Here is a 20,304-nt window from a genome sequence, read left to right as displayed (position 1 = left end):
TTAAGATCCATGGGACTGTATCCAACCTCCCTGGACATGGCCGCAGGAGGAAAATTGATGTCAAATCAACGAGACAGATAATGCGAATGATAACAAAAACTTCTAAGGAGATTAAAGGTGGACTTCAAGCTCAAGGAACATCAGTGTCAGATCGCTCCATTCGTTGTTGTTTAAGCCAAAGTGGACTTCATGGGAGACGACCAAGGAGGGCACCGTTGTTGAAAACAAATCCTAAAAAAGCCAGACTGGAATTTATCAAACTACATGTTGACAAGCCACAAAGCTTCTGGGAGAATGTCCTATGGACAGATGAGACAAAAATGGAACTTTTTGGCAAGGCACATCCGCTCCATGTTCACAGAAGGAAAAATGAAACATATCTTGAACACTGTCCCTACTGTGAAACATGTAGGAGGCTCTGTTATATTCTGGGGCTGCTTTGCTGCATCTGGCACAAGGTATCTTGAATCTGTGCAGGGTACAATGAAATCTCAAGACTATCAAGAGATTCTAGAGAGAAATGTGCTGCCCAGTGTCAGGAAGCTTGGTCTCAGTCTAAGGTCATGGGTCTTGTAACAGGATAATGACCTAAAACACACAGCTAAAAACTCCCAAGAATGGCTAAGAGGAAAACATTGGAGTAATCTGAAGTGGCTTTCTATGGGCCCTGACCTAAATCCTATTGAGCATCTTTGGAAGGAGCTGAAACATGCCGTCTGGAAAAGGCATCCTTCATCCCGAGACAACTGGAGCAGTTTGCTCATGAGGAGTGGGCCCCAATACCTGTTGAGAGGAGCAGAAGTCTCATTGACATTTACAGGAATTGTTTGATTGCAGCGATTGCCTCAAAAGGTTGTGCAACAGAATATTAAGTTAAAGGAACCGTCATTTCTGTCCAGGCCTGTTGCATGAGCTTTATTTTTTTTTAAATTCTGTTGAAGCCAAAAGCAAAGGCTGAGTTTCATTTGTTAATTTTCATAGTATTTTTATTTATTACTACTTTTGTAAAATTCAAGTTATTTCTGTGACCTTTGTGGGTTTTTCTTTCATTAAACAAGGGGTACCAACAATTTTGTCCACGTGTATAAGTTTATGTTTATACTGTATTTCTTGTTGCTGCAAATTTACTGTAATCCATCTTTCCATAAAGCCAGAATACCTCTATAAAATCAGAATGAGCATTAAAAAAACTGTCTGTGGCCTAAGAGGTCATGTGGAATTCCTGTATGACAGGTCTGCCTTACCACTAATAGGAGAGGGAATACTTCTGTGGAAGTCTATGGACACTTTTTTTTTCATTTAACTACCATTCTTTGCAGCTGTCAAAAAGCACATAAGCCTTCTGCACTCTCTATGCAGTCCATACAGGACGGAAATCTCAGTATCCAATATGGTCACTCCCAGGGAAAGTTATAAAATAAAAAAATGAAAAAGATCCAGTAATAATTACAATATTGTAGATTTAAAGGGATTCTGTCATTAAAAAGCAATTTTTTGTCCCTAACACGTAGGAATAGCCTTAAGAAAGCCTCACCTTTAGATCTCTTCTCCACGCCGACGTTCATGCTAGTTCTTACTAATAGCCAGTTGCCCACTATTACTACCTTGATTTCCGGCATGTGCACTCGGCTAGAGATGCCCCTAGAACTGTTTGAGCGCTGGGGACCGCCCCCAGTGCTGCGAGAGAAGTCATTTGCATACAAAAGAAAAGCGGGATATCTAATGAACGGCGGCGCGGAGAAGACTTCTAAAGGTAGGAGAAGAATAGCCTTTCTTAAGGCTATACCTACGTGTTTGGGACAAAAAATTGCTTTTTAATTATATAATCTCTTTAAAGATGATAAATAATGAAATATTGTTTTGCAACAAGTTATAACGGTGAACCAAAGATAAATCAGTGACATAGTCAGCTTTGCTAAATATGTACAATGCATATTAATCTTAATTCTCTGTAGCACATAAGTACAGAATTAAATGGTATTTCCTAGTACACTTTTGCTACCCCGATCGTGGATCATAAATGCTTTTCCTAGGTATGTGTATGTTTACATATAGTTTACCATGTAGCCACTGATCGGTAACACAAGTCCAGTTCTGTATTTTGAAGCAAAGCCAAATGTGATGAGCCTGGCAATGCTTGAGCTACAGGACTACTTTATAAAGTATGCAAATCTTTCACAAGATATTTTGTTCTTGGTGTACACGTGCAACTGATTTCATGATGAATACCCATTACAGCTGATAGCAGTAAAACGTAAGTCTTAGTAGGTAATCGCAAGCAGGCATCTTTAGCTGTGTAAAAGGAAAACATATGGATTTCATAGAACTACTTAGAAACATCTTTACCATGGAAAAAAATTATTGCTAATTACTAATACTCATGCTAGTTTTTACTGACAGCCAGTTCCCTGCTATTAATACATTGATGTCACTTTGTTTGCATTTCCTTTTGTATTGTTGCAATGTGACTAGCAGGTGATATCTAGTCTTTCCTTCTCCCATAGTTACGACCAAGGACAGAGCTGGACCAGGAAATCCTCAGTGATTGCCTCACTATACAGCCTCTTCAACCAGCACCATCGCCACAGGATCCTGCTGAAAATACCTTAGGAAGATCTCCTGCTCCTGTGCATGATGTGTTTCCAGGTATCAGACATCATTATCTTAATATATCTACGGACTTGGTCTACGATATATGCCAGGTTTATATTGGTCTACGCAAAGACAGGGAAGTTGGGTTCCTGATATACTGTGCTTCCAGGTATATATAACACCAAGTACATTATTGTGTTTTTCATAGTCAGGATCTTTTTTTTTTGGCTCTTGCTAGTGGGGTGCACACTTGTTGCCTCCTTCCACTGTTGTAAGGGAGGCAGGACCTAGGATTCTTCACGGACCTGACTCAGCCATTTGAGGTGACCCTGTGTAGCAATGGCATGACATGCTGATAGTTCTTGTCATAAGGCGGTGCAATGTACAGAAGAATCCCAGGCCCAACCAGCCATTCTGTTAGCACATGTGCTCCATCCGTTTCTAGATAAGGTCACTGTCACCTTGCTACTCAATAATCAGCTCCTTGCAGGTTCTCTATCCCCCATAGGAAGCTTCAACCCAGTTTGCCAATACAAGAATTTTGATTGTATACTGTATTGTGCAAATGTTTTAGGCAGGTGTGGAAAATTGCTGCAAAATCAGAATATTTTCAAAAATAGTGTTAACAGTTTAGCATTTGGTGTAACCACATCTTGACTTGAATATAGCATCAATTCTACTAAGAATACTTGCAAGAAGTTAGCCTGTACTCACATTACTGTGAGTATTGTTTTTTGTACAGCCGTTTTATTGTAGGAAAATCAGGTCTATTCACTTGAATGATATTTTGACAGCCCATTGTCATGCCTTTATTTTTGTCTGCTTTCACGGGTCCCTCCATACACTGCAATGTATGTGGGATCCGTGAAAATGTCATGAATGTCTGCAGGCAACAGTAAAGCATGGGGGAGGTTCCTTGCAAGTTTGGGGCTGCATTTCAGTAAATGGAGTTGTAGATTTGGTCAGGTTTAATGGTGTCCTCACTGCTGAGACAAATAATTATCCATTACGCAATACCATCTTGGAGGTGTATGATTGGCTCAAAATTTATTCTGCAGTTAGGCAGGGACTTCAAACTAAAGATGGATAAACTTCTGATGATACACTTCATTTCAGTTTCTGCAGAACCTACAGCATAATAGGTGGAGGCCTAAGAGAGATGTACAAAAAACCCCCAAAAATTTAAACACACCTTCCCTTATTGCTCATCTGGTACTCTCTCTGGGTCCTCTTCTGGCCTCCTCGATGACTGGGCTTCAGTCATCACATGGGGCTCTATGAGTGTCATGACGTTGATGCATTCCCATGCACTCCAGCATCGCTCATTTCTACCCCCAACATGCACACAGTGTTATTAAGAGTTACCTTCAGTGTACAGAAGAACAAGAGAAGAAGCTTTATGAAGATTGTCCTTATGAACGCTAGTCTTCATTTCCTCTGTGGAGGGTACGGCTCATCATAAATGATGTACACCATCCACTGGGCTCATAGCTGGTGTAGATTTCCAGAGTCAGTTTTGCCTTTTTTCTGGTGGAAATGATAATAAATTTGACGGGCGCACCCACAAACTCTCCCCATACCTATCTTTTGAACTTTTTACAGCAGAAATAAAGGGTAAGATAATAAATCTGCCCCACTGATTCCTGGAAGTGATGATATGGCCCCCACAAAGCCGAAAGTTAGCTGTTAGTTCTCCAAGACGTTTGGAACATTCCTGCCAAGTTCCTTTAAAAACCATGTGCGAGTGTACCTAGAAGAATTAATGCTCTTTTGAAAGGGGGATCACACCAAATATTGATTTAATATAGATTTCTTGTTTATTCATTCACTTAATTTTATTAATTTACAAAAACTGATAACATTTTTATGTGTGTAAGCATTCTTAATTTCCAGCATCCTGGCCTTGGCAGTACCTAGTCTTTTCCCATCAAGGCTCATTCATTCCAAGAATAGAGATCAGTCCTACGTCAGTAGCAGAGAGTAGAGGCTGGCCATTTTAACAAGATACTTAAGTGTAGATATACGGTACGGACACTTGCTATTATTTCAGATTCAGACCTATATCCTGCCTGTTTAATGGACTTATTGTTTTTTTACATTGCGTGGGTTAAGTAGTGCCATTTACCAGTGTATAAAGAACTGTGTTTGAGTAAAGTTTTAGTTCCTTTTATACACGCCTGTAACTACTGCTGCTGTCGACCTGTGACAACACAGTGTCAGTCTTACAGTAATAAGATTTATATCATAATGAATGCGAATGAGATCAGTTGATTCCTAAGCTAGATACAGTAGCTGCGTGATAGAATGCCTTTTATCACTTGCAGTGCCAGTTCTACAAGTAATGTAAATCACTGTACTGGTATATCCAAGAATTCTGTCATATTTTGCTATTATTACTCTTAAAAAGAATTGTGGTTGCACATAGCACGATGTACTCAGCATGGGATCCAAGATTACATTTTTCTGAGAAAGGAATAAAACAAAAAGGTATGTGCTTAGGCCAGCATTGTTAGGGGTCAGCTGAAAAATAGTCTATTATAGTAGAATAAGAAAGCTTATCTTGAGCATTTATGGTTACAATGTGTGAAATAGCCTGTAACAGAGGTTTTGCCTGCAGACCTGGTGACCTGGTGTTACCGGTGAGCTCATTGCAGATAGTGAAGTTCTTGCTTGGTGCTAAGTATCAGAAATCACCGGGAATCTTATTACATCTAGTAATATAAAAATTAGGGATGTGTTGTTCGGATAAGTTGTTCAGAGTTATGTCTAGTCCATATAGTATACAGTGCACAGACAGAATCAAATAGCTCCAAGTCCTGAATAGTCAAACTGCATGACTGTAGCTTAGCTACCATTGACATCGATAAGAGCAAAGTTGCAGTAACAGCATCTTGGCACTATATAATGTACAGAGCTATTTGCTTCTGGCTTTGTACACTGTATTGTGTATACACCCTTGAACAGATGATCCATGTGGGCTTGCTGTTGGTCTCCTACCAATCAGATTTTTATGGCCTTGAAATCCCTGTAAGGCTGGGGCCCCGCGTGGCTTAAACTCTGTTATTTGCCCACAGTGGGAATGCATGGAAAAAATGCAGTGATTTACAGTCCCTGCAAAATGGATGGGATACTAGAAAATTGCAGGAAAATACACTGCGATTCTCAAAACTGTTGAGGTTTTGGAGATCAGAAACATGTCAATTATACCTACGGACACACTAGCAGTTTTCCTGTAGATATAATTGAAGCAGAAAGACTGCAGAGGAAACCTCTGTGGACTTCTGTGAAAAGCACTGTGGGAAAAACCGTAATGCCATCCTGCCGCGGTTTTTCCCACAGTGCTTTTTTTGCCACGGCCTGCTACATGGGGACTTAACCTCAATCACCCCCTTTCCCATTTTCCCATTTTACTTATTACAGTAACAAAACAATAAAAAGTTAGGCATTGTTCCATTCAAAAATGTCAAAACTAATAAAAACCCAATGCTCAAATCGCCATTTGTACGTCTCTACCTCCTCAAAATTTAATAAAGTAATACATATCACATAAACATATGTCCCCAAAAAAGAGCATCCTGCAAAAATATGAGCTTTGTACACAGAAATATAAAACAGTTTATGGGTGTCAGAATATGGCCATACAAATTAAATGTTTTGAAACAAAAGCTACATTTCCAAACGTGGGACTTTAGCCTAAAAGGCGGTTACCTTTGGAAAAACCTATACCACAATTTCCTATAGGCTGCAATCATGTCATCATTGGGTTTCCACCCGGTTTCCACCCATAAAATGCAGACAGAAAGTCTTGTTTGCAGGAATTTTCTCTCTCCATTTTCAAAGTGGAATGGCGAATGGACACAACAGTTTTGGAAATCGTCACATGTCTGCACCAGGTATTTTACTGCAAAATGGGGATGGGATTCGCTAGAATCCCATTCACTTTGCTGTGACTGTAAAATGGGGGGGGGGGTTTCCATGTTGTTTCCGCAAAGTGTGGCCCTGGTCTAAGAAAGTTATGTTTAACCCCTTCCTCCAGTAGTGACTTTTTTTTTTTTTTTTTTAATTTTCCCCTTCCAAAAGTCATACTTGATTTCTTGTATTTCATTCACATAACCAAATGAGGTCTTGTTTTCTGTGGGACAAGTTGTATTCTTTATTGGCACTATTTATTGTTTCATAAAATGGATGACACAATTGCAGAATATCAATTATATCTACGGAAATGCTGGTGGTTTTCCTATAGATATAAATGAAGCAGAAAGTCCACATTAGAAGCCTCTGCGACCTCTCTGTGTAAAGCTCTGCGGAAAGAACAGTGATGCGTAGTCATTGTAGTTTTTAGGACCTTAGCCTTAATTGGGTTGTTTGGATTACAAAATCCATTTTTCAAATACCCTACTTTTAAAGAGGACCTTTCATGTCCCCAGGCACATGCGATGACGCTGAGCAGTGAGGAATGTCCCCCCACGACAGTACTCATCCATAGATTAGCACTGGGGGCCATTCCTCACTGCTTAGCGTCATCGCATGTGCCTGAGGACATGAAAGGTCCTCTTTAAAAGTAGGGTATTTGAAAAATGGATTTTGTAATCCAAACATCAGCATTATGTCTGGGCGGTAAGGAACGCCCCCTCACAGTATAGCGCTACACACAGTACTGTCAGGAGGGGCGTTCCTAGTTAGACTGTCAAGAACGCCCTTCTGACAGTGAAGAGCTATCGGTATATGCACTGATATCTCTTCCCCCGGGCACATAATGGGAATGCCGATAGTCCACTGAATTCAGCAAACTGTCTGCTTTCTAGTGGTGTATAAAACTGCATGTGTCCATGACTCTTTAAATTGTATTGAGTTAATAGATAAGAGTCTTCTAATCAGTACTCTATTTTCCAGAGTAAGAAAAAGCTATAAGCAATGGGTAAAATAAGTGCATACATCTTAATAATTATCTTGGCTGTCCATCTGCCAGAGGAATGGACCTTGTCTTTAATATGAAAGCTTTCTTCATAAACACATCGGGGCAGATTTATGAAGACTGGCATTATTGCAGTGGTGCATTCCCCCAACAATGACAAGGCACATGCCTTCTACCTGGCTATGTGCCTGGAGGAAAATGTACGGCACCTTGTAGCTGGTTTACATCTCTCACATCATATATGAAAGATTTCTGGCGTAAATGCTAATAAATCTGGTGGGGCCGGTGACCCCGCCCCTGCATGTCCTCGCCATGCCACCTTTTTGGGAAAGTGGTAAGGGCAGTCCAGATATGAAAAAAGTCACATTTTTTGTGCAAAAATCCTATTTATGTTATATTTACTCTAGGCCATCCCTTACACTCTATTTTCATTGCTCCTTGAAGCAGGACTCCAAATATATTCAGTCTATGTACTTTACATTATAAATACAGTAGACAAGTGTGCGTCATGTGTATGCTATTTATATTGGTTGATAAGAAGGTTATCTGTTAAAGGAAAAATGCCAGTTTCCAGTTTTATGTTGAGAAACAATGTTTGACAGCCTTTGTTCCAACAAAACAGGTTTTACCAATTGTAACCATGTGTCTAAAAATTGGAATCATGTACATGGAAGTGGAAGTGGATGAAGGGTGAAGATGGGGCCCACATTGAATCCAGAAGAGCAGAAATCTCCTCTGCAGCTTCTGGGCAGTCACTCCGCTAGCCATTCCATGCGGACAGCCTCCATTCAGCAGGGGCCATGTGCTGCATATTTGTTTTGTAATCAGAGACACAAACCTGGACAAAGGTTTCATTTATTAAGAAATTTAGCCCTGCAGGAAAACTATAAATCACCCAACAGAAGAAAATCTGTGCTTGGGAGCAATCTGGAATTCATACATGCATAAAAGTCATAAAAGCGAGCAATGGAGCAGGTTAGCGCTGAACAAGCTGGTAATAACAGTTTACGAGTGGTTAAAGCTTTTCATCAATTAGCCATCAAATGGGAGGGATAGACATTTTATGGTTATTACAACATAGGAAACTCTTCATTTATGCAATTTTTTTTCCAAAGGAATAAAACAGTCACCATGTCAAACATAAAGAACAGATCCGAATAACCATTTGACATTGTCTGTTGCTGTAAGGTTTCTTATCGAGGCATGCTTATGGGATACGTAGCTGAGAGATTAGTCGTCTTCACAGATTCACAGCGAGTGGTAAAAAAATGTAAGAAACCAACAATTGCATATAACTTTGTGAAAACAACATCTGAATTAGTAGTTTGTGTTGGCAGGGTGACAGCCATTCCATTTGTGTTGAAGAAAGAAATTGCTAGAAATGTAATTTGCAATTGGTACAGTACACACTGTCAGGTCAGATTCTGGTGTGCAAGATTGGTGTTAACTGCTTGCTATGAGGATGAGTTTATCAGCTTGAAATAGCAGCTGAGCGTTTACTGAATTTTATATCGTACAGATATAACTCAAAAAATACATAACACAATAATTTAGCTCAAGATGGAACAGAGCCAAGATTGTCAGATGTAGCAAAGCTCTGCATGTCATTTAGCATACTTTGTGATATTCAATGGTTTTACATAGCACTGCATGTAAATCTACTATATTCTCTTAAAGGGATTATTCCAGATTTAGATATTGATAGCCTATTCTTAGGATAAGTCACCAATATCTGACAACCAACACCCTTATGTTCTCCCACACACGTAACATGGTAACTCACCCATCTCGTTTCAGTGTAAGGCCGGGGAAATCGCAGAATGTCAATTATACCTACAGCAACGCTGGCGGTTTCCCCATAGGTATAATTATAACAGAGAGTACGTGGAGGAAACCTCTGCAGACTTTCTGTCTATAGAGCTGTGGGAAAAGCCGTGATGTGTTGCCAAAAGGAGTGATAGCGGTAAATAATCTGTGCTTACCAAGACATCTTCAGAAAGTTCCTTTACCGATACCATAAAACATAACACGTTTTGGAGCTGGTGTTGTTTAGAAACCATCACAATAACAGCATTTACAGTATAACTATACAACAGGCGAGAGTGCCAGTGGGTTCCACCACAGTCACCGGGAGACGACGGGTGAATAAGGGTGTGTTACCCAGAAGCAAAATTGGAAGATAAACCGCGCTCTCTTTTCAGTAAATGGAAGTGAAATGGTAATGGTAGCCTTTTCTTTTAATCATATATCACAACGCGTTTCAAGTGAAAAATCCCCTTTTTCAAATTTATACAATACTAGTTTTCATGTGCAAAAACCTTTTTTTGTGTTTTTGACAGTTCACTGGAAACATGACCACTCAATTCTACCTCAAAGGGTTGGGCTGGTCAAGTTATAATTTTAACCCCACCTAGCTTCTGAAAAAGTGCTGACATTATGCCATTCCAGATTACCAATACCAGTTCTGCCAAATTTTAAGATCCTCAGTTAGGGCGCGTTCACACTACTGTCGGTGTCCGACAGGTAGTGTCCACTCCTAGTGTCCGCTCAAAATCTGGCATGGACATTAGGAGCGGACACTAGCTGTGTCCGTGACACCTGTCATTTATTTAAATGGGCATCGGGTGCATTCTTTTGCACTCCGTGCCTGTCCTTCCCTGTCCGCAAGTGAAGATGTCCGACTTCTCAAGCGGACAGAAGAACCCTACATGTCGGGTTTTTCTGTCTGCTTGAGAAGTTGGACATCTTCACTTGCGGACAGGGAAGGACAGGCACGGAGTGCAATAGAACGCACCCGATGCCCATTGAAATAAATGACAGGTGTCACGGACACAGCTAGTGTCCGCTCCTAATGTCCGTGCCAGATTTTGAGCGGACACTAGGAGCGGACACTACCTGTCGGACACCGACGGTAGTGTGAACGCCCCCTTAAAGACACAATATGGACATTAAAGAATGTTATAAAACATAAAAAACATCTCAGCAACATAAATATACTGTATATGTCCAAGGCATTATAACCAACAAGTGCAACACTACAAATGCCATATTCTTTTCTTTCTTGATAAATTGCTTCTTTAGAAATACTTAAGATGCTGCTTATTTTTCACAGAGTGCTCAGACTTTGTAAAACTAATCAGGGAAATACAGCATAGTAATGACTTACAATAAAAAAAAAAATACTGAGATAACTGTACAAAAGAAATGTGTAAATGTAATATTTACGGTAGTGATTCCTGTCACAGAGCATTTGCATTGATGAATCTCCATGATATTTTTTAGTGAGTAGACGGACATCAGTCTCTGCAGGGAACATGATGCTTAACTCAGCTCAGCTGCAAATTCACTACATTTTTGCTGTAACACATATTGCAAACATACTAAAGTCAAAATGTCATATGAAAAAAGCTGAGTTTTATTATGCATGATTGCATGAGAGAACAATCCTATTAGAGGATCACAAAGCATTTGCTTAAAGATTTATGACAACCGATAGAAGAAACTATATATTATAGGAAAGAGGAGCAGAAACATTTGATATACATTGACAATGTTTAGTCAATTATTGCTGATGAGAAACTCTAGTTATTTGGTGATAATAGGCTATCCCAATACAACACAGGGAAGATTCAGAAGGGATTGTCCTCTGGAGTCCCTATTGGGTCCATGAAATGCAGTTCTACAAGACATCTCTTGCTGTTACCCTGAAACCAGGTCATAGTGGTAGGAAATGGCAGTCTATATACTTCATGCCCATTACTCACTATACACTCCTTTGGAGACTACTAAGGGCGGATTCACATCTGCGCCACGGTCTTCGCTTTCAGATTTCCATCTTCTGCCGACAGGAGACGGAAACCCGGCAGACCGTGTCCTCCCGTGAGCGCCTGTAAACATTTTGTGGTCTCCGCGGCGAAACCGTTTTTTTTTTAACCGGACACAAAGTCCTGCATGTCCGACTTTGTGTCCGGTTAAAGAAAAACGGTTTCACCGCGGAGACCACAAAACGCTCACGGGCGCTCAGGTGTGGACACTCAAATGAATGGGTTTTAAAAGTGACAGCCGGTTTCTGTCTCCTGTCCAGTTTCTCTGTCAGGAAACGGAAACCTACAAAGTGGAGACCCGCCCTATGTGAACCCGCCCTATGCTGCCCACTTACTCACATTATGGTCTAGTAGACACAGAATTCCCCCACCAGGCATACATTTTTGGAAAAAATAAGGTAAATGGCCTCTGCTTTTTGTCTTTGACTAGAACAACCTTTTAAAAATAAAATAAGGGAAAAAAAAATTCAAACATCTTCCTCTTGTTTGGTTGATACTGATTTAATATGATATCCTACATGTGACAGAAACAGATTATTAGAATATATGAATGATTATTTCACCAACATATCCTCTTATGGGCTTAGATTTACAGGCTGTTCAGTAGTAGGTTCATGAATGACTGTATCCATCTTTACCATGTTGCTGGTCACTCTACAGCTCTTCTCTTTCCATTCCAACTTCTTGAGAACACAGAAATTTTCTGTTTTTCATTTTTATCTACAAGCTTCCAAAAGCCATAACCTTTTAGTTTCCATTCACAGAGTTATGTGAGGGCTTATTTTTTTGTGAGACAAATTGTACTTCAATCTGTAAAATGTAAAACAAAAGTGAGAAAAAAATCATAATGGGGTAGAATTGGGCAAAACAGAACTGAGCCATATTCATACTGGTTTTAATTTTATGGTATTCACTATGAAGGAAAACTGGCATGTTAACTATATTCTGCAGGTCTATTCTAGCATTATCAGTGTGATGGAAAATTGATATACACTGCTCAAAAAAATAAAGCGAACGCTCAAATAACCCATCCTAGATCTGAATGAATGAAATATTCTCATTGAATACTTTGTTCTGTACAAAGTTGAATGTGATGACAACAAAATCAAACAAAAATCATCAATGGAAATCAAATTTATTATCCAATAGAGGCCTGGATTTGAAGTCCCCCCCCCAAAAAAAAAAATTAAAGTGGAAAAACACACTACAGGCTGATCCAACTTTGATGTAATGTCCTTAAAACATATCAAAATGAGTCTCAGTGTGTGGCCTCCACATGCCTGTATGATCTCCCTACAACGCCTGGGCATGTCCCTGATGAGGTTGTGGATGGTCTCCCGAGGGATCTCCTCCCAGACCTGGACTAAAGCATCTGCCAACTCCTGGACTGTCTGTGGTGCAACGTGACGTTGGTGGATGGAGCGAGACATGATGTCCCAGATGTGCTCAATCGGATTCAAGTCTGGGGAATGAGCGGACCAGTCCATAGCTTCAATGCCTTCATCTTGCAGGAACTCCTGACACACTCCAGGCACATGAGGTCTGGCATTGTCCTGCATTAGAAGGAACCCAGGGCCAACTGCACCAGCATATGGTCTCACAAGGGGTCTGAGGATCTCACCTCTGTACCTAATGGCAGTCAGGCTACCTCTGTCGTGCACATGGAGGGCTGTGTGGCCCTCCAAAGAAATGCCACCCCACACCATTACTGACCCACTGCCAAACCAGTCATGCGGAAGGATATTGCAGGCAGCAGATCGATCTCCACGGCGTCTCCTGACTCTGTCACGTCTGTCACATGTGCTCAGTGTAAACCTGCTTTCATCTGTGAAGAGCACAGATTAGGTGTTTTTTTCTAAAGTAAGATACAGTTTTTATTCATACCATTATGGAGAATATATGTTTTGATCATTTGTTATTCCATTTTTTGTAGGCAAAGTCATGAAAAAACGTTGATTTAGACATTTTCAATTTTTTCTCTTCACCATATTTGATAAATATTTTTTAATTTTTTTTATTATTTTTCAAAATTTTTATTTCAGACTTTTTTTTTATTCCCTTAGGAGTATTATTTCTTGCTTTTCAAATGACACCTGAAAGCTAATAGCCACTGAATTGAAAATCACTAGCTTAGGCTAGATTCGCCTATGAAGCTCGTTCCATGTGTTCACTGGGTTTACTGGCCTGTTCTTCATAGTTATCTATGATGTTAGGACCTCCCAGCATGACGGTCAGGCCAGTAAATCCGATCAACAAACTAATTGATTTTCGTAGACAACAAACCACCATTAAATGAACAGGATGAGGTGCTGTTTGTAAATAACATAGACCTCACATGTCCACATGAGGCCTAACTCTCAGTGCACTAGAAACCTTACTCAATTTTACTTAAGCAGTAGAAGGTCAGTTGTCTTTAAGACTAAGGAGAACTGATGCTAAAAAAGAAAAAAATAGCATGGCAGTTTTTGTCATGTCATGAAAAACGCGCCATCAAAAAATGGTCTTGTGACTAGACACATTAAATGTTCTCAAAAACTGATGTGTGACGGATGTTGCTAAAATGGCCTTCATACATCCATTTTTTCCAGTCGTCTGAATAAGCCCTAATTAGCGTTGAGCCGATCTTGAGATTTCAGGATCGTTTTTAAAATCCAATTTCCGATCATTTTCCATTCATACCCGATCCTGATCCCAATTCCGATCCTAATGCAAGTTAATGGGATTTTTTTAATAATTGAAGATCGGATTTTAAAAACGATCCTATTCACTACACAGCATGGAGTACAACAATTGAATGCTTTAATTTTTAAACTCCACGCTGTGTAGTGATTATAAAAAAATCCTCTTTCCAATTAATCCCCCCTGGTGTCCACTTACCTGCACAGATCGCTGCTGCGCCCCATTGTTCTCACTCCTCTTCTCTCTCATTTACAAACCTTCAGAGTGCAATGCGCGCCCCCACATCCCTAGGCTAGTGTTAGAGATGCTGGGAGTAGGCGGGGCTTGTTGTGGCTTAGGAGAGTGTGGACGGGTACAGGGCAGGGAGACGTGAGTGCATCACTCACGTCTCCCCTCCCAGTACCTGCCCACACTCTCCTAAGCCACAAGCCCCACATCTTCCTAGGTCTGTAACACTAACCTGGGAGCTAGGGACACGCATGGCGCTCTGAAGGCCTGTAAATGAGAGAGAACCGGACCGAGAAGAATGGTAAGTGGCAGCGGATCTGTGCAGGTAAGTGGACTATTCTGTTTCTAGTGGACTATACTCTTCTGTTTCCTCCCTGCTGTGCCATATACTCAGCTCTGCTACATCTCAGATGTAGGAGAGCTGAGTATACGGTAAAGCAGGGACGAAGCAGAAGACAAGTCAATGTACAGTAATGCAGATGTAGCAGAGTGCAGTATATGGCACAACAGGGAAGAAACAGAATAGTAGATACTATCTCCTCTTCTGTTTCCTCCTTGCTATGCTGTAGGAATGAATGGACGCAGCCCGCACGCAGGGGGTTAAGCAGCCGGACGCTGGCACAGGCTGTGTGCCGGTTGCATCCATTCATTCCTATGGGAGCGTGCTATTTGAAACGGCAGTTTCGAATAGTACTCGCTCATCTCTAGTAGCTAACATTGTTAGCTTTTCCCACAATGCTTGGCCAGTAGCAAAGCATTTGGGAAATAACCTCCGACCTCGATCCCGCCTAAAAAGATCAGGATCAGAATTCCAATCGCGATCATGAAATTTACTCGATCGCCAATCAGAATCCGATCTTTTCCGATCCCGATCGCTCAACCCTAGCCCTTATTGATTACTCCTGCTCTGGTTATGAGATGGACATATATATGTAAGAGTCGTTATAGCACAGTTATCAGAAACATACAACTGTCCATCACATGACTTGGACAGCTTTTTTTCCTCTGGCAATAAATAATGATCGTTTACACTTAGTAAGCCAATGTTTGGACCTCTTTAAATGACGTCAGCGGATCAATCTATTGTACAAACCAGCATTTATAATGTAGTGATAACCGATAACTTTGGCAACAGAAATGGAAATGGCAATAGAAATCATAAATTTTATTTAGAAGTCTTTTAAAAGATATGAGGTAGTGATAAAAATGTTTACAAATATTTATCTGGAACAGGGAACCTAAGACTTTGGGATGTGTTGTTCACAAAGAAAATTTCTTTAAGATGTTCATGCACAGGTACCACACATTGACTCTCCTCCACTCTTTTGAGAGGTCTGTCCTGGATTGTTGCTGATGTTGTAGTACCTGTCCCTTCCATCTTTTTTGGACTTGTCCTTCTCTCAGGCCATATTGGTGCCAGGTCTGGGGCCTTTTGGAACGGATACTAGGTGTTAGTCTACCCTTGTCTCCCAGGACCTATCTCCTTAATATTCCCCCCTTTAAACCATGCAAGCATGCCCTACACCTCTTTTTACTTCTTCTCACTTCCCCCCTCCCATATGGGTGTTCTCCTTTGTTTTCTTTACCTTTTTGTTCTACTGCCTTGTCGTCAATTGTTTTGTCTATGTCAATCATCTTCTGGCTCTTATTACTTGGTGTTACATTATTTGTGTAATATACCGCTTTTCCTTTTGTACAATTCTTAACTTGGCATTGGTTTATCATTGTTTTTCATTAAAGATAAAATTATTTAAATAAACAGTTAAACAAAAAAAATGTTTACACATATTTAGATTTTTATTCTTTCTTGTCTGCATCTAGAAGGGGTTGTCACCAGGGCTTAGGTACCTTGTTTACTGTTTATTTTAGCTAAAAATAACTTTACAATTACATCATTTAGTAAAACTGCCTCTTTGAAAATGTAACTGGAAATATGTGCACGGCAGTAAATTTAACAAGATGATGTAAATTGGTCATTTTACTCTTCCCTGCTGAGTTACGGATTCTGTACACAGCATTTTGCTGTTCTAATTTTTACAGGTTTCACAAGTATGAGTGTAATTACTCAGCTGCCATCTCTGGGGGTTTCTATTTACTAGGCATATAGATATTCTATTTCTCCTAGTTAATGGTGAATAACTTACACATATGGTTGCAAGCACCATCATTCCTAAATAATCAACTTTACAGATTTATTGCAATGTTTCAGACTAAAAATGTAGTATTATAAAGGAAACGTCAAAAGCAACAGAATATACTAAGAAAACTCATTATGAATATGAAACTGTAACATCTCTGCCTGTTCGGGCCTCTGCGCCACCCTCTGCTCGAGTGCTGCGGCAGAGGAGGCGTGTGCAGTTTGATAATCTGCTTAAAGTTTTTAGTTGCACTGTGTGAACACGGCTCTAGTTCTTAATTGGATTTGCACCACACCCGTCTTCTGCCAATGTTGCCTCTGTCCATTCAGTGGTTTGATTTTGTCTTGCCTGTGATTGACAACTTTCCTTCCTATCAGGTTCAGGGTGGGTACTTCTTCCCCTATTTAGTCTTGGCTCACAGTCACACTGGTGCCGGTTATTGCCACTTGCTTGCTGGTTTCTCTCGCTGTTAAATTACTTGTATTCTTATCCTTGACCTCTGGCTTCCCTACTGATTATTCTTTTGGACTCTGATTTGGCACTGCATCGCTCTCTTGTTACCGAACCCTGGCTAGCTGACCTCCCTTTGTTGTTGTTCGTCTTGTCTGCGTTTTGTGTTTCACGTATTCAGGGAGGGACTGTCTTCGTGGTTGTCGCCTATTACCTAGGATAGGGTCTGGCAATAGGAAGGGAAAGGGGGGGCTTCAGCTTAGGGCTCACTGTTCCTTGTGCCCCATCCCAGGGTTTAAACAGTTACTGGGAATTGCTGTCCTAGCAATTCCCTTACAGAAACACTGCAAAATATATGCAATACAGATAAAGTGAAGCAATTTCTTAAATATAAAGTCAGGATTAAAAACATCCTTCTATTTGGTGTATACTGCGGCTGTGCAAACCCATAGTATGTGAACCATGTTTATGCACCAAGGTTGTCGATTAGGTCCCATTCACATCACAATTTGACTCTTTTCTAAGTCTTCCATTGGAAGGATATCATTCAGATATATCCCACAGCAGGTAAATTGCTTCTAATGAGCCAAACGGAGATGAAAATAGTCTATCTGTGTGTATCTCTGGCTGGACACAAAAGCACAATATATTATGCTTTTGTGTTTAGCCAAAGACACAAACACTGACAAAACGCAGGAAAAATGCACATTCTTTTGGTCCCAGTTTGCTTCACTACATTAAATAGAAGTGATGTGGGATGCAGTGAATAGTGGCTTCAGGTATTCAGAAGTATCCTTCCAATGAAAGGCTAAGTGGAAATGCACATCATGATATGAGTAGTCTGATCCTGTAATCATATATTGTTTCCCATCTTCTTGGCTGTACTGTAATGTAAAAACATTTATGATCAGTATTACTCACACACTGGATGCTACACGTAACTCCAAGATAGCAATAAAAATATCAGCGCCAGCATATAAAGATAAAATTTAACTTTTAATCATGCAAAGATTAAAATAAACACAGTTACAAAACCGTGGGTACTGTGGTCAAATGGTTCTCAGTGAGCTGCGTTTTCATTTTCATTATGCTACGCATAGGTTACCCTTGCTCAGCCATGTAAATATGGGAGACTAAAGAGAAGGAGACACAGGAACAAAGAACATGCTACTGAGCCCTGAAGTTGCAGTTCCACAAGCAAGCATATCATGAAAGCAGCATTCTCTTTTCCCTACTCAAGAGTCTCTAATCATACATCATCACACAAACAAGATTTTTACAGCTAATGCAGCCATGTAATTGCTCTAAATTGGTATCTTTAGATTTGCTATTGTACTGTTACTATTATTTTAGGAATTAATTAGAGTTTTTTATTGTTTATGATTTGAACACTTAATATATTTTAAGTCTAGAATTAGAACGTGTAGTCTGACTGACCTGCACTAATATATTTGTTGGAGGTAAAATAAACTTTTACATGTCACTGCTAAACATTAAATACTAATGTACTGTAAGAGGAATGTTACAACCATTTAATTGCATTAGGCCATTAGTTTCTGATTGGGTGACATTCGGTATTAGGTTTCCACTTGAACCAAAATGACATTCCCTTAAGGATAAGAATGAATGATGTAATGCTTTGACCTTAGGTTTTATCAAGCTTATACATTTACTGCAATTTTCTATACATTTCAGATCTGAAAACAATGTGAATATCCAATCTGTTCATCTGCTATGTCTAATCAATTTGTGCAGTTGCCAGTCATTGGCAATATCTTTAGAGCGGTTTTTAAAAGACACCTCTGAGCCATGTAAACAGCTGTGACCCTTTAATAACAGAGAAGTGACCAGACAATGAACTTCCATTGCTCCAACCTGGTGACACATTATATTGAGGCTCACAGCAGGTTGGCTATCTTTGTGCCGTCCATCTCCAGAACTAACAATTTAATCTTGTTTCTTACATACCATTCACAATGTATCTGGTATCTACGAGAAAAAAAGCTTTTCACTTGTTAGTTTTTTTTCTGTTTCACAGTTCTAAACCATATAGAGTTTTTTTTGTATGTATGCTATTTAAAGTCTGTATACATCAGTCATTTTTGTATATCTTACTAATATTAGAAATGAAAGAAATTTTTTGAGAGAAGTCCTCAGTAGTTGATACCTTTTTTAATGGCTAACTTAAAAAGTTTTTTGATGACATATCGAGCTTTCAGGACTACTATAAAGGTCCCTTCATCAGGATGGTATAACACAATTTCTGAAGGTAGGCATATATATATACAGAGAAATGGAGTGTTAGATGCAAAATAGATGGAGAATAGAGATGAGCGAACACTAAAATGTTCGAGGTTCGAAATTCGATTCGAACAGCCGCTCACTGTTCGAGTGTTCGAATGGGTTTCGAACCCCATTATAGTCTATGGGGAACATAAACTCGTTAAGGGGGAAACCCAAATTCGTGTCTGGAGGGTCACCAAGTCCACTATGACACCCCAGGAAATGATACCAACACCCTGGAATGACACTGGGACAGCAGGGGAAGCATGTCTGGGGGCATAAAAGTCACTTTATTTCATGGAAATCCCTGTCAGTTTGCGATTTTCGCAAGCTAACTTTTCCCCATAGAAATGCATTGGCCAGTGCTGATTGGCCAGAGTACGGAACTCGACCAATCAGCGCTGGCTCTGCTGGAGGAGGCGGAGTCTAAGATAGCTCCACACCAGTCTCCATTCAGGTCCGACCTTAGACTCCGCCTCCTCCAGCAGAGCCAGCGCTGATTGGCCGAAGGCTGGCCAATGCATTCCTATGCGAATGCAGACTTAGCAGTGCTGAGTCAGTTTTGCTCAACTACACATCTGATGCACACTCGGCACTGCTACATCAGATGTAGCAATCTGATGTAGCAGAGCCGAGGGTGCACTAGAACCCCTGTGCAAACTCAGTTCACGCTAATAGAATGCATTGGCCAGCGCTGATTGGCCAATGCATTCTATTAGCCCGATGAAGTAGAGCTGAATGTGTGTGCTAAGCACACACATTCAGCACTGCTTCATCACGCCAATACAATGCATTAGCCAGTGCTGATTGGCCAGAGTACGGAATTCGGCCAATCAGCGCTGGCTCTGCTGGAGGAGGCGGAGTCTAAGATCGCTCCACACCAGTCTCCATTCAGGTCCGACCTTAGACTCCGCCTCCTCCGGCAGAGCCAGCGCTGATTGGCCGAAGGCTGGCCAATGCATTCCTATGCGAATGCAGACTTAGCAGTGCTGAGTCAGTTTTGCTCAACTACACATCTGATGCACACTCGGCACTGCTACATCAGATGTAGCAATCTGATGTAGCAGAGCCGAGGGTGCACTAGAACCCCTGTGCAAACTCAGTTCACGCTAATAGAATGCATTGGCCAGCGCTGATTGGCCAATGCATTCTATTAGCCCGATGAAGTAGAGCTGAATGTGTGTGCTAAGCACAC

General features: G+C 40.5%; 1 protein-coding gene across 1 annotated transcript in view; it reads left to right on the top strand.

The window, feature by feature from the left end:
- The window catches only part of GLIS3 (GLIS family zinc finger 3), a 294,145-nt gene that overhangs the window by 210,499 nt on the left and 63,342 nt on the right, over positions 1-20,304 (top strand). The window contains exon 6 of the mRNA XM_075278899.1: positions 2,505-2,646. Coding sequence (XP_075135000.1) covers positions 2,505-2,646 — 142 coding nt within the window. The remainder of the gene's footprint in view (positions 1-2,504; positions 2,647-20,304) is intronic.

This window comes from Leptodactylus fuscus, chromosome 1 (assembly GCF_031893055.1).
Source record: "Leptodactylus fuscus isolate aLepFus1 chromosome 1, aLepFus1.hap2, whole genome shotgun sequence".
NCBI lineage: Eukaryota > Metazoa > Chordata > Amphibia > Anura > Leptodactylidae > Leptodactylus > Leptodactylus fuscus.
The sequence above is the reverse complement of the archived record's forward strand: the minus strand, read 5'-3'. Positions and strand labels throughout refer to the sequence as shown.